This window comes from Arctopsyche grandis, chromosome 12 (genome assembly GCF_051622035.1).
Source record: "Arctopsyche grandis isolate Sample6627 chromosome 12, ASM5162203v2, whole genome shotgun sequence".
NCBI classification, from domain to species: domain Eukaryota; kingdom Metazoa; phylum Arthropoda; class Insecta; order Trichoptera; family Hydropsychidae; genus Arctopsyche; species Arctopsyche grandis.
In genome coordinates, this window is record NC_135366.1 from 6,159,867 (window position 1) to 6,174,495 (window position 14,629).

The 14,629-nt window shown below is 39.8% G+C and overlaps 3 protein-coding genes across 3 annotated transcripts; 1 reads left to right on the forward strand and 2 right to left on the reverse strand.

Moving 5' to 3' along the window:
• Positions 1-376: 376 nt before the first annotated feature.
• LOC143920414 (uncharacterized) lies at positions 377-3,913 on the reverse strand. The gene is made up of 4 exons (XM_077443298.1): positions 3,062-3,913; positions 2,841-2,914; positions 2,622-2,753; positions 377-958 (listed from the first exon to the last, which is right to left on the reverse strand). Exons 3-4 carry the CDS (start codon positions 2,622-2,624, stop codon positions 377-379), a joined length of 585 nt encoding a protein of 194 aa, XP_077299424.1. The 5' UTR covers positions 2,625-2,753; positions 2,841-2,914; positions 3,062-3,913.
• On the reverse strand, positions 3,340-14,629 carry LOC143920052 (uncharacterized). Its single transcript, XM_077442738.1, has 2 exons — positions 12,971-14,629; positions 3,340-3,464 (listed from the first exon to the last, which is right to left on the reverse strand). The coding sequence occupies exon 1, from the start codon at positions 14,560-14,562 to the stop codon at positions 13,708-13,710; it is 855 nt and encodes a 284-aa protein (XP_077298864.1). The 5' UTR covers positions 14,563-14,629; the 3' UTR covers positions 3,340-3,464; positions 12,971-13,707.
• LOC143920051 (uncharacterized) lies at positions 3,964-6,420 on the forward strand. Its single transcript, XM_077442737.1, has 3 exons — positions 3,964-4,472; positions 4,552-4,785; positions 4,929-6,420. The coding sequence occupies exons 1-3, from the start codon at positions 4,359-4,361 to the stop codon at positions 6,075-6,077; spliced, it is 1,497 nt and encodes a 498-aa protein (XP_077298863.1). The 5' UTR covers positions 3,964-4,358; the 3' UTR covers positions 6,078-6,420.

Below are 14,629 nucleotides of genomic sequence, written 5' to 3' on the forward strand. Positions count from 1 at the left end.
GAAAGAGTTGAAAAAAATAGAGCAATCTAAAAGGTCGGGCTGCGGAGCTGATGAGATATATACATATACCATCATCCTCGACATTTCACGAACTGAGCTTTTTGGCCAACGTAGAAAAACCCGTGCTGACTATGGTAATCATCTTGATTATATTACTACTTTTGGAAAATAATTTATTTATTAGGTACTATTCGACCACATCAACTTTAGTCTCGGCCCGATGATCAAGAAGTATATAAAGGTAAAAATAAAAACCAAAGTAATATAAAAACTTTATTTATATTACTTATTATATAGTAAACATTTTACATAAACAAAAAAACAAATTATAATGAAATACAATAATAAAGGAGGTATGTAAAAAAATAAATGATGACTAGATGATTATGTTTATGTATGATGTTGTTTGATGTTTTATAAAAATTTTTGAAGCCAACCCTTCTGTTATTCGTATACCCGTTGGATTGTATTTAATATTTTTAGGAATGTGGATAATTGGCGGACGTTTGGTAATGTGTGTTGATGGTTCCAACCCTTCTATTACTTGTATTTTGGGTGAATTGAAGCTAGTATTCTCGGGTATGTGGATAACATGTGGCGATGAGTTTGATAAAGATGTGAGAGATAATGAATTATTAATTTCAGTATAATACAAATTTTTCGTTTGAGCTTCATATATTATATTGTTTATGGCATGTGCTTTATCTAATTTTAGTTTCGGATTTAAGCCTTTTAAACTCTCAATCCAGGATGCACACATTAGATCGAAAGAAGTTTGGGGAGATTCAACAATGGGCCGAGACAGTATAGTGCATGCTTGTGCCAGCAGCTCATTTTTTTTGTTCGGCCTATTCTTTGTTATTTTCGGCATTGGACCTTCATCGTCATCATTAAGAGACGAATATATCAAAGACTCTTTTTGTACTACTTCATTTTGGTGTTGTTGAGAATAATCTTCCTGAAAAAAAAAAATTAAATTAAAAATTTTTCAGATGCCAACAACAGATGCAGAATGGATCGAAATCGCAAATGAATTTGGAAAACTTTACAATTTCCCCAGATGCATTGGAAGTCTAGATGGCAAACACATTGAAATTATTAAACCTCGAATGTCGGGTCCCTCATACTACAATTATAAAGGCTTTTATAGCATTGTCCTCATGGCTTTGGTTAATGCGAGAAAAGAGTTCATCATGATTGATGTAGGAACAAACGGAAAAATCTCAGATGGTGGAGTTTTATTCTATACGAAATTTTGGGAACTCTATGAACAACGCAAATTAAATTTGCCAGAGCCATGTCCATTGCCCAACACCACGACGAATTTTCCATATGTATTAGTAGCTGATGATATTGCATTAGTAGAAGACAAAGACACAATAACTAGCCTTTCCACTTATTTTAATCGAAATGCTAAGTCAGATGCAAAAACAGTCAGAGACGAGTTTCGACAGTATTTCTTCGATGAGAAAAGAAGAACAGCCTTGTAACCTTGTAGACACCGTGGTAGGTCAACCTATATAATTATCATTATTATTTACTTGTTTTTTTACTATACATATTTCTTTCTTGCTTTTTATTTTATTACTATCTTTGTTATTCTTTTTTATGTATATTTGTATTATATTGATTTTTTTAAATAAAATAATTTCATTTGTGATCCGTAATTATTATTTACCGTAATAATTTTTCATATTGCTATGCTACATTATATTTATATACATATATTCAAAGACATGGTTATATCTAGTCACCGGACCCAGAAGGTGCCGCGTATTGTTCAAAGTTTGCCGAACCTTTTTTACAAAGGATTTACAACAATGGATAGCACTGTGACTATCCTACCTCTAGTTATATCGCACTATCATCGAAAATCACCATAAGCTAGGGTTGCCAAGTGTCATGGACAAAAAAAGAGAACATTTAACAAAAAAATGTTTATTTTACAATTTTATTTATAATTGTGCGGGAAAAGATTATATCTATAAGGCCGGTCATACAGTGAGTATGTACCGTTTACCATGCATCCTCTTTTTTGATATTTCGACTTAAGATCTTTCGATTTTCGATCTTTGCGTTTTCGGTAATATCAGATTCCGGCTCGTCACGTAGACCCCCATAAGGCTAAGGTATCACAATAATTTTTAAAACAAATTTACACAAAAGTCCAATTATCTCAAAGGAAATATTATATGACTTATTCCACTTTCATAATAACCGGAATATACATATGTAGTTAGGAACTTAAAAAGTGCGCTTAAAAATTAATTGTTGAATTTAATCATCTTCATTCTCACTCAATTTCATCACCTCTGTTGCTATATTTATTTATACACTGCTAATTTGATTCAAAAGTTTCTTATTTTCTTTATAAAATTCTAAACTATCCCATGTACGCGTTCGATGAATGCCACGTTTTTTCTATATGTATCTAAAAAAACCACGTCCCACATTCACCGCTGTCTGATTTCGCCCTCATGCCATCTTCATGGTGTTTAATATTGTTTTCAGTCCATTGTCGAATTACTATCATCGGGCCGAGACTAAAGATGATGTGGTCGAATAGAGTACCTAATAAATAAATTATTTTCTAAAAGTAGTAATATAATCAAGATGATTACCATAGTCAGCACGGGTTTTTCTACGTTGGCCAAAAAGCTCAGTTCGTGAAATGTCGAGGATGATGGTATATATATATCTCATCAGCTCCGCAGCCCAACCTTTTAGATTGCTCTATTTTTTTCAACTCTTTCCTGAAAATCACATTTTTCAATAAATTAGCAACATTTTTTAATAAATGAGGGTCACAAAACGAACTAGGTAGGTACTTCAATATTGACATTTTGATATTTGTAGTTTAGTCATGTCATCTCGCTTGGAGTTTCGATTCGTAGAAGGCTGTGTTGTGGGTGTGCTGCGAACAATAAAAGTTGCGTGTTTAGATGACCAGTTATGAGTAGAGTACGATAATTGAACAATAAAGTGGTTATGAGGTGATGGTATGCACTGCATTTTGTTATGACAGAAGAAGCGGTATCACACGTTGGTTTACGGCCAGTACCTGGGGAGCTGCCACATTAGATTGGCCATGTTGTACAGACTCCAGGGATGTTCAACTCGAGAGCACCCCGGAAGTCGATTTCGTAGAAGCTCGTGGTAAGCGTGGGCGGGGCTGGTTTCCTCCAAGGGATCCACAGGTCGTCGGTGGTCTGGTCTCTGCTGCTGTCGGCTCGGCTCGATGTATATCTCTCTCTCTCTCGTACAGTGTGCGTAAGTGAGGGTGATACGGGACAAATGCGGGAAAGTGAATAGTAATGAAAACAGGTTATAATTCTGTTTGTATGGTGACTGTATTTTATATATATATGTATATACAGAGATCAAGCAGGGGGGACAGAAAAAGGGGGGGGGGGGGGGAGTCCGACTTGAAATTAGCGCGCACGTGTTCAAGAGGTTATGGTAACCTCACTCAACCAACGTGGCTACGTGATCTGACTTCGACGAAGAGAGACCAGGAATTCCTCACTTCTCACCGGACGTATACTGAAGCTGTACTTCCAGTATCGTCTGCCGATCAAGGCTGAGCTGATCGGGACTCGGTGGTGGGAACCAACTCGGTAGCGAACAGAGATGTTCACTCGACCGACGCGGAAAACGAATAGGGGGCGGGTACGCGCGCTCGGCGCCGATCTCCCTCCAAAACGGCTCCTTTGGTCGTAACGCCACGAAAGCTGACCATGAAGACTTGGTCGGAACACATGTTTAAGCGGTTTATATTACAAATACCGAGCGAAGCCGGGTAAATAGAAAGATAATTGAATAAAGTAATGAGCCGAGCAAATGTCGTAAATATGTTCGCGACACGCTCTCTGAAATATCGACGACATCCCCCCAAGGCAATCCTATGGGTACTGCCCGACTTATGGAGGGGCGTCGTGTGGCTCGCGGATTGGTGAAAAATTGGAACACGCTGTATGTTTCCACGCCGTCAAATAACGCGGTATCTACCGCTAGTGTTAACGCTGCCATACAATTCTTGTCGTACAAATTGAGCGCGGATACTGATTTTTAGGTAATGTATCGATTTAGCGACCTCAATGGTTGGGACCAGTTTAAGTTTGCAGCACTACACACTCACACATATGTATAAGCATTTTATTTTGACGTTTGACTATCATATTGCATCGGGTTGTTCTTGGTTGGGTCAGAGAAATGTATTAAATATAACATTTCTCTGTGTGGTGTGAGTGGCTGGACGAGTCGATTAGAAAAGCAAAAGGAAAAGCAGAAGTCAGAAGCAAAGATCGGAAGCGTCTATCCACTCTCCAGGAGTTTGTGCTCCTCCATCCGAAGTAGCGATGGAGTGCAGACTTTGTCTCTGCTCTGCTCCAGCAGGGTCCTTCGTCTCCATCCATGACGACCCTCATCCACCGCGTTTGGTGCAACGCATTTGGACCTACTGTCAGCTGCGGGTCAGTCACGTTGCACTTGAACCATTGCTATTGATAATTCGCTACTCCTCGTAATCGCCAATACCTTTCACATTTGCAGGTTAGGAAAGGAGACTATCTGCCAGATATGATATGCCTTTCTTGTGTCAACAATCTGGAATTGTTCGACAGCTTTCGGAACGCTTGTTTTCAGAATGACACAACGTCGAGGGTGGAATTAGATAAGTATTTGAAAATCAAGCCGGAGGAAGTTTTGCTGGAAGATTTAATATGGGAAGATGAGTTGGGCGCTGAATGGCCACCCAACAATTGTAGTTCACCTGACGACGGCGAGGTAAGTAAATAAGATTAAAGTTCTTCAAATGGTTTCTTAGCGAAACATTCAGTTGATCGAAAATATAAATTCACACGTAAAATGACATCACACTATAAAAAGTTACACATGTTAAATTGAATAACGTTCGGTTTATTTTTTAGACCCCTGGAAGAGAAATTACTTCGAGAGATAATACGGCAGCAATAATAGATACCAATATACACAATCAAGCGGAAGAATTATCATTTCGAAAAGCATTAGATAAGATGTGCTCTACGCATTCTGAATTGGACCATAAAATAGATTTCCAAGACAAATTGTTAACAAATCAAAACAATCTTGTGTCGCAGAAAAACTCTGATACTCGAAGAAAGCTGCATGATTGTGACATTTGTTCAAAATCTTTTAACAGTAAACATAATCTAAGTGTACACATGGGTATTCATACTGGGGTAAAGTCACACAAATGTGACATTTGTTTCAAATCATTCCCTTTAAAATCTAGACTCCGTATACACATGGGTATTCATACTGGGGTAAAGCCATACAAATGTGAAATCTGTTTAAAATCATTCCTTAGAAAATATGAACTCAGTGCACACGTAGTTATTCATACAGGGGTAAAGCCACACAAATGTGATATTTGTCCAAAAACTTTTACTAAGAAAGGAAATCTTAGTGCTCATATGGTTGTTCATACTGGGATAAAGCCACACAAATGTGACATTTGTTCAAAAACATTTACTAGAAAACTAAATCTTAGTTCACATATGGTTATTCATACCGGGTTAAAGCCACACAAATGTGACATTTGTTCAAAAACATTTACTAGAAAACTAAATCTTAGTTCACATATGGTTATTCATACCGGGTTAAAGCCACACAAATGTGACATTTGTTCAAAAACATTTGCTTGGAATCGAACTCTTAATGTTCATATGGGTATTCATACTGGGGTAAAACCACACAGATGTGACATTTGTTCGAAAACATTTGCTTGGAAACGAACTCTTAATGCACATATGGTTATTCATACTGGAGTAAAACCATACAAATGTGACACTTGTTCAAAAACATTTACTAGGAAACTAAATCTTAGTGCACATATGGTTATTCATACCGGGTTAAAGCCACACAAATGTGAGATTTGTTCAAAAACATTTGCTTGGAAACGAACTCTTAATGCACATATGGGTATTCATACTGGGGTAAAACCACACAAATGTGACATTTGTTCAAAAACATTTATTACGAAACAAAAGCTTAGTGCACATATGCGTATTCATACTGGAGTGAAGTCACAAAAATAGAAAATAGTTTTACGTCCAAACAGCTCATTTTGGTCCCTTTGTATATCATAATACAATTTTTCCATTGTTACCCTCGAAACCACTGAAGCACTTATCCGAGGGCGTACGTTACAATACTAATATTATAATATATTCTTCCTTTAAATATTGTATGTAGGCTTGTACATTAGCGACGTACAACCCGCTGCCTGAAATAACATCATTTGCGGTCCAAAATGATTTACATATGTACATTATCAAGTATTTCATTGAATATGTAAAAAATATCTACATATGAATATGTATGTATGTCAAAACCCAATAAAAAATCTATGCTTACCAGATAGCCAACAATGAAATCTATATTTTATTAGTATTATTTTAAATTTTTTTGACATTTTATCATATTATTTTTTGATTAATGATGTTTACTTGTTTCCGGCTATAGTGGCGTTTTAGGGCAACCTGTTCAGTTAGCATGGTCTAAATTTAATTCGAAATAAATAAATATATATAATTAGGTTAACCCTGACGGGGGTGCGAAGCTGCGTGGAAGATACAGGAGACGAACTCGTTAGAACTCAGGGGAGACAGTGATGATAAACTCAACCGTCCCGCGGTTCTACAACATTTAATTTATTTAATATTTTACTTAAATTTTATCATTTAAGTAAAATATTAAATAGAATCACTTTATATAGTGTGTATTACGCTCTTGCTGACTCGTTGATGAATTATGGCTTAAGTACTTACGATCGATCTCGATCAAATTAAGGAACTATAAATTAGATTGCTGAAATATTTAGTAGAAAAAAAATCTAAAAATAATTGTAAGAAGGAATATGAAAAACTCTTTCTTCTTTGTAAAATATTACCGGTACATAGCAAAGTAAATTACTCTATAGCTATTGAACGATATTATGGCAATGACCACAAAACACTGGTTGCGCAAAATAATTTTACTCGACATGAAGGTAAACTTTGATCAACCAAAACATAATAATTATTATGGACAAAGAATACGAAAATATGTAGTGCCTAAAATATTTAACAGGATACCATTGTTAAAAGAAACCAAGAAATAAAGTAAATTAGCCATTAAACAAAAATTAAAAAATATTATGTTAGATTTATATAAGAAGGAGCTGAATTGTTTAGGTTTATTGTAAATACATTATTGTGTTGCAGAGTTTAAATAAATAATACAACTATTATAATAATATAAACATATATGTATGTGTGTATGTATGTATATGTGTGTGTATGCATGTATGGATGTATGTGTGTATATATATGTATGTATTGGTGTATATGTATCAGTGGCGGCTCGTGATAATTTTTAGTGGCGGGGCTGCACTGAAAAGATGTCTAAAAAATGTCACCATAATTATTCTATCATGTCATAACAAGACAAAATAAGCAAAATTTTTGGCGTACGATAGGGCTGCCATACGTCCCCGTTGACAGGGACATGTCCCAATTTTGAGGTCTGTGTCCCGGTGTCCCAGTCCGAGAGTCATTTGTCCCCGTCAATTTCAAAATTTAGACATTTAAAAAAATTATTCAATTATTTTTTAATATCTATCGAACAAGACCTTTTGAACCAAGAAATCTCAGAATGCACTCTCTATACTGTGGTCTAAAAAGGAAAGACGTTTACACGTCAAAAATTGTACCCACATAATATCTAATATGGATACGCGCGCGCATATTGGCAACACCGACAACGAGAGCGGTGGATGCCCACTGCCGGCCACTGCCCAATTTTGCCAGCTGGCAACACCGACAATGACACTGACAAGTACGAAGCGCGCGCAGTTCGTTTACTGTCTGCTGATAATATCCGTTTGTTCTGTTTGTTTCTGATCGAAGAGGACTGATATTTTGATGTACGTTTTTCAATACATAGTAAATATAATAGTAAATATCTAGGTATTCAAGCAACCCAGGCATACAATGAACTGAAAAAACACATGGACATTACGACGACACAAGTAGCAGCATTTGAAAAAGATGTAGAGAATTTTTACAACGTTAGAATGAATTATTTGGCAAAGTGGTCAGTTCCACTGGCAAAATATGATGTTTTTTCATGGATGCTTCTCCATGAAGTACCCGAATGGGAACATGTTGAAAAAACTATTGCTTATTTAAGTGAAATGGGAATATTGTTCACGGATTCAATCTATGAGGAAGTTAAGTATATGTCATTTATCGAAAATAAAAAAGCCGAAGAATGGAAAACGAAAGATGTGCATGATAAATGGTTATACTATTTCAAAAAAACTGAAGAGACAGAAAGAAAAGCTAATCTACTGAAAATGTGCCAATACTTGTTCGCCATCCCACCGCACAATGCACATGTTGAACGTGTGTTGTCATTAATTAAAAATCAATGGACAGATGAGCGCAATTCGCTTTCTATTGACACAGTAAAAAGCATATTTCAATGTACTTTAAATTATAAAATGTCATGCATTGAATTCTATAATTATATAAAAGGGGAAAAAGAGTTACTTCAAAAAACGAAAACATCGGAAAATATGATTGGGCAAAGAAGAGCGATGATAATGAAGTCACGGAAATCGCGAATACACAATATTTGGCACTCAAGTTCTCGTTACTATGATAGTTATCGTTAGTATGATGGACTTTTCGGCTGCCAGATGTTCCGTTATAGAGATTTTAGGGACTTTGTGACGAGTAATTTGTGACCAGTAATCACCGAACCCCCGCCGACAAGCTTCCCAAAATCGTGAGATTACACACATTTTTTAAGTGTTCGACACTTCCCTCGTGTTTTTAAATTTATCGTTTAAATGTTTTAAGTCAATAACTCCTGTTTTCGTCCAAGATGCTTCGCCTGGCGACTCGCCTCCAAACAAAAGACACGGATAACAAAATAACGCGTTTTTTTCTGTGCATCTCGTTAACCAATTGAGTACAGACTCCAGGGATGTTTAACTCGAGAGCACCCCGGAAGTCGGTTTTGTGAGATAGCTAGTGGTAAGCTTGGGCGGGACTGGTTTCCTCAAGGTGCCTTCCTTCGTCGTCGGTGGTCTGGTCTCTGCTGATGTCGGCTCGGCTCGATGTATATCTCGCTCTCTCTCGTACAGTGTGCGTAAGTGAGTGTGATACAGGACAAAGGCGGGAAATTGTATAATAATGAAAACAGGTTGTAATTCTGTTTTGTATGGTGACTGTATTTATATATATATATATATATATATATATATATATATATATATATATATATATATATATACAGAGATCAAGCAGGGGGGACAGGGGGGGGGGGTAACAAAGTAACCACGCGTGCCTTTTGAGGTTAGCCACGCGTAGCTCAGTTGTCTGCCTTCTGGACGAAGACAGACCAAGCTTCCTCTGGTGCACACCGGACGGATACTGGAGCTGGTCTCCAAGCCCTCACCAGCCTCTAGCTGGTGATTTCGGTGGCGAGGTGGGCCCCGTAAACACCGGGGTGTTTACGCGCCAAACCGCTATTGACAACTGTCAGTTTGTGTGCCAACCGCTGTCTCAGGGTGGCCAGCACAAAAATATATCGGCCAAATCGTGGGTCGTAAGGCCACGAAAGCCGATCATCAGACATAGTCTGAACGAATTGTATTTTTTATAAATGTCTGGATTAAATTTTCGCGAGTAACTAAAAGATCTACTAGTTGCAGGCTGTGAAATAATTAAATTGGGCGTGAGGCAGCCTAATGCTTTTATAGCGACTTTTTCGGTAAGTTATAGTCGCGAAAAGTGCAAATTTTGTAAATATTTTACTGAATTCTTTTGTTGTTCCATTTTTAAAAGAAAAAAAATCTTAATATATTTAAATAAAAATTACGAGAAAAAGTTAAATAGATTTGAAAAAAGTTTACTGTTATCAAAATGAAAACGACTCACCGAAGATTTGATGAGCTGTGATCGTGCGATTCAACTAATCAAATGTAAGATCAAGCGCGTGAAATCTTAAACAAACTGACAGATGAATGTCGTTTAACAGGCGAAGGCTGCCGACTGTCCAGCCCAAAACGGCAGAGTGAGTGAAAGAGAAAGAGCTATCTGCAGTTGCAAATAGCTCTTTCTCTTTCTCGTTCCGAAATTCCGGGCTGCGCAGCATTCAGCGCGGCGCTGTAACACTTTACAGCCAGTACAGCAACATTTTAATTCATCTGTCACCATACAAGTTAGTGGGGTCTTCGAAACGGTCAACATTACTTACAATATCACCCTTTTGGATATGGGTGATATTGTAAGTAATATTTACTCTGTCGAAGGCCCCAATAGTTCGTCCATCCAACTAATAAAAAAATATCATTAATAAATAAAATATTAAATGTATTATTAAACATATATCTTAGAATTTTATAGGAGGGGCTGCAGCCCGCAGCCCATTAGGACGAGCCGCCACTGATATGTATATATATATACATGTATGTATGTGTATATGTATGTATGTATGTGTATATGTATGTATGTATGTATGTGTATATGTATGTATGTATGTGTAGGAATCCCGTCATAGTCATCGTCATCGAAACATTCGAGAATATTCCGCAACAACAAACCACATTCCTTGCGGAACTCACATTCATCAAAGCAGTTACTGCGACGCAGAATACATTCCCGAAAACCAGACGTCGCACACCTGCAACCATTATATTAAACTCAAGCGGAACGCCCCTACCAGTCGAGTGGAACCAAAACGGTCGAAACACGCCGCCACCATTAAACCACATCGAGCGGAACGGCGCCAATCATTCCAGAAAATTCTACGCCTCGACAAAAGTGCATTCCTCGTTCACGCATCAACAACCACATGCGCTTACGCATCAACAACCACTTCCATCAATCGTTCCAGAAAATACTACGCCTCGACAAAAGTGCATTCCTTTCTTACGCATCAACAAACCACCACCATCGGTCAGGCGATTCCAGAAACACTATAAAAGGAGGTACAACCCAAACAACGCCAGTCGACCCACAGCAGCAAGCGTCGACACACAGCAGCAGACCAGTCAACATACAGCTCCTGACCAGCCACCACTACACTACGCGGACTTGGAAGATCAACCAGCCGGACGAGCCAGCAACACACTGCCGTATCCAGAGACCTTCCGAACATAGCCGAACAACGAGCCAGCAACACACTGCCGCATCCAGAGACCTTCTGAACATAGCTGAATGCCGAGCCAGCGACACTCTACCATATCCAGAGACCGCTGAACGACATACTTTTGCCCACAAATACCATACCTTTGTACAACCATAGGCAAACAATAAAACTTTATAAAACTAGCACAACAGTGTTTCGTTAGGCCGGGATACGGTCAACACACAGGTACCCCGCCTACATTGGTGACCCCGACGTGATCTACGCAGCCTTCACAGCAGCCCACAGCGCTGTCAACACACAGGTACCCCGCCTACATTGGTGACCCCGACATGATCTACGCAACCTTCTGATCATCCAACAGCGCTGTCAACACACAGGTACCCCGCCTACATTGGTGACCCCATCTTTGAACTACGCAGCCTTCATAGCAGTCAACAGCGCAGTCAACACGGCAGCCCACAGTGCAGCCTCCACAACAACCAACAGCCGCCACGACAGCAGCCCACAGCGCAGCCTACATAGCAGCCCACATCGCAGCCTACATAGCAGCCCACATCGCAGCCTACATAGCAGCCCACATCGCCAGAGACCGCTGAACGACATACTTTTGCCCACAAATACCATACCTTTGTACAACCATAGGCAAACAATAAAACTTTATAAAACTAGCACAACAGTGTTTCGTTAGGCCGGGATACGGTCAACACATTAGTACCCCGCCTACATATGTATGTATGTATGTGTATATAAGAAAGCAAACTGTTTGTGGTGTCGCGGATTTGTAACCACAATGATGGGGATAAAGCCGAGTCACTAATTTAGGTAGACATAGCAGGTATGTACATGGATATAATATTTATATTTAAGAGAGCTCTCTCCGCCAACAAACTATTTGTAATAGTTTGGCGGATTTATTTATATATTTGTAATATATGTGTTTCAAATGAATAAATTTCTTTAAAAAAAAAAAAAAAACAAGATGGATGACTCTCTGGGCGCGTCTGCGATGGAGACGGCTCAGGAGAGATAGGGGGGGGGGGGGCACGCATGTGCACCTTGACGGTCGGAGTACGAATGGACGAGAGACGGTGGCTCTCGTCTCCTTTTTCCCGCGGCAGGAGTGTTGCCATTCGAAAAAACAGACTACTGCTGCCAACTGACGGGACTGCTGGGAGGGCGTCACGTTACAACCACCATATCAAAATGATTGTATTTCATGAAATTTGTTTTTGCGTATAATTATATAGTATTTGCATGGTAATGAATGTGAAGACAAGATAGACGCAATAGATCTGTTTTGTTAAGAAATTTTGTGGAAAAAAAGTTGTTTGCGGAATCACAATTATAATATGCTCAAAGTTTAATATACATATTTATCTACTGTACAGACTCCAGGGATGTTCAACTCGAGAGCACCCCGGAAGTCGGTTTCTTAGAAGCTCGTGGTAAGCGTGGGCGGGACTGGTCTCCTCCAAGGGATCTACAGGTCGTCGTCTGCGGTCTGGTCTCTGCTGCTGTCGGCTCGGCTCGATGTATATCTCTCTCTCTCTCGTACAGTGTGCGTAAGTGAGGGTGATACGGGACAAAGGCGGGAAATTGAATAGTAATGAAAACAGGTTATAATTCTGTTTGTAAGGTAACTGTATTTTATCTATATATATATATATATATATATATATATATATATATATATATATATATATACCCAGAGATCAAGCAGGGGGCAAAAAAGGGGGGGGGGGAGTCCGACTTGAAATTAGCGCGCACGTGTTCAAGAGGTTATGATAACCTCACTCAACCACGTGGCTACGTGATCTGACTTCGACGAAGAGAGACCAGGAATTCCTCACTTCTCACCGGACGTATACTGAAGCTGTACTTCCAGTATCGTCTGCCGATCAAGGCTGAGCTGATCGGGACTCGGTGGTGGGAACCAACTCGGTAGCGAACAGAGATGTTCACTCGACCGACGCGGAAAACGAATAGAAGGCGGGGACGCGCGCTCGGCGCCGATCTCCCTCCAAAACGGCTCCTTTGGTCGTAACGCCACGAAAGCTGACCATGAAGACTTGGTCGGAACATACTCCCCCCGTTGGAAGTCAGAGGATCGAATTCCAAAACAAATAAGAATTAATGGTGCACAAGCGACTAATGAAATACACAAAAACCAAGCAAATAAGCAAAAAAATAACAAAAAAACAAAAAACAACACAACAAAATAACCCAGTCAGCAAACAAAATAACATTAGTCCACCGTCAGTTTCCCATCCTACATAAGCAGCTGACTAAGCCGGCAAGCAACAAACAAAAAATAGACAAACAAACAACCAAAACACCAACAAATAACCAACACCAATGCTAGGTAACAATATTGTTCAACCGTTATATGTCCCAATCTATCCTGATAGCTCCATTACAAAGCACCAATCAAACCAACAAGAGAAGCATAAAAGAAAAGCAACTCAAAAACTTAAGTTAAAACACATAAACTGAATCCACAACACAGATACAAACAACGCGCCAACTTTAATGTGGGACGTTATGAACGTTCGCCACACCGTTGCACAAATTCACTGAGTGCTGCTCGACTGGCAGTCGAGCTACTCGCCGGACTGCTCGCTTGGTGTTGCTGATGGAGGAGTAGTAGGACCTACTCCTGTGCCCCTGTCTGCCAGGGGCCGCTGCTGCATGTGCTGGTGTGGTAGCACCCTCGCTCCGGGTTGATCGACCAGATCCTCCTGCTGTTGCGCAACTAGTGGTGCGCCAACTAGGAACTGGCCAGGAGTTATGGGAGCTGGGTTGGGAAGGTCGAAAGATGTGAGGGTTAAAGGGCGCGGGTACATTGCGCTTCGGCAAGCGGAATCTTCGTTCCGCGTAAATACGCGATTCGTCCAGGGGACGCGTAACTGTCTTGACTGGACGTCTCGCGCCAAAACAAGATAACGGATCACGACCCGTTGTGTGATGGCAATTCCGAGAATCGCTTGAAACTGTGGGCGCTTCTAGAGAGCCGCCCAATATCCAGCCGAAAGCTGTATTCATCATCGCGATGCGTCCTCCTCTGTCACCGCGTGACTTGGAGGGAACTAAAATGGTACGTTTGCCATTGCGTAACATCGCATGATAGGCGTCGCTGCCTATCACCATATCCACTGTACCGGGAATATCGAATGACGGATCGGCAAGGGGGAGATGAAGCGGCAAATGGCTCCGAATCTCGGACACGTTGCGCGATGGAAGTTGATTCGCGATCTCGGGCATGATTGCGCAATCGAGATCAACACTGGAGCCCTGATTGGGGATGCGCGGTAGAATTCGAATTACCGCGCCACTAGTAATGGACGTCCTATTTGAACCTATTCCTACCAGGTTGACGTCCATCCTTTTCGACTTTAAGGCGAGTCGCCTTCTTAAGTCTTCAGAGATGAGGTTGAGTTCGGAGCCGTTA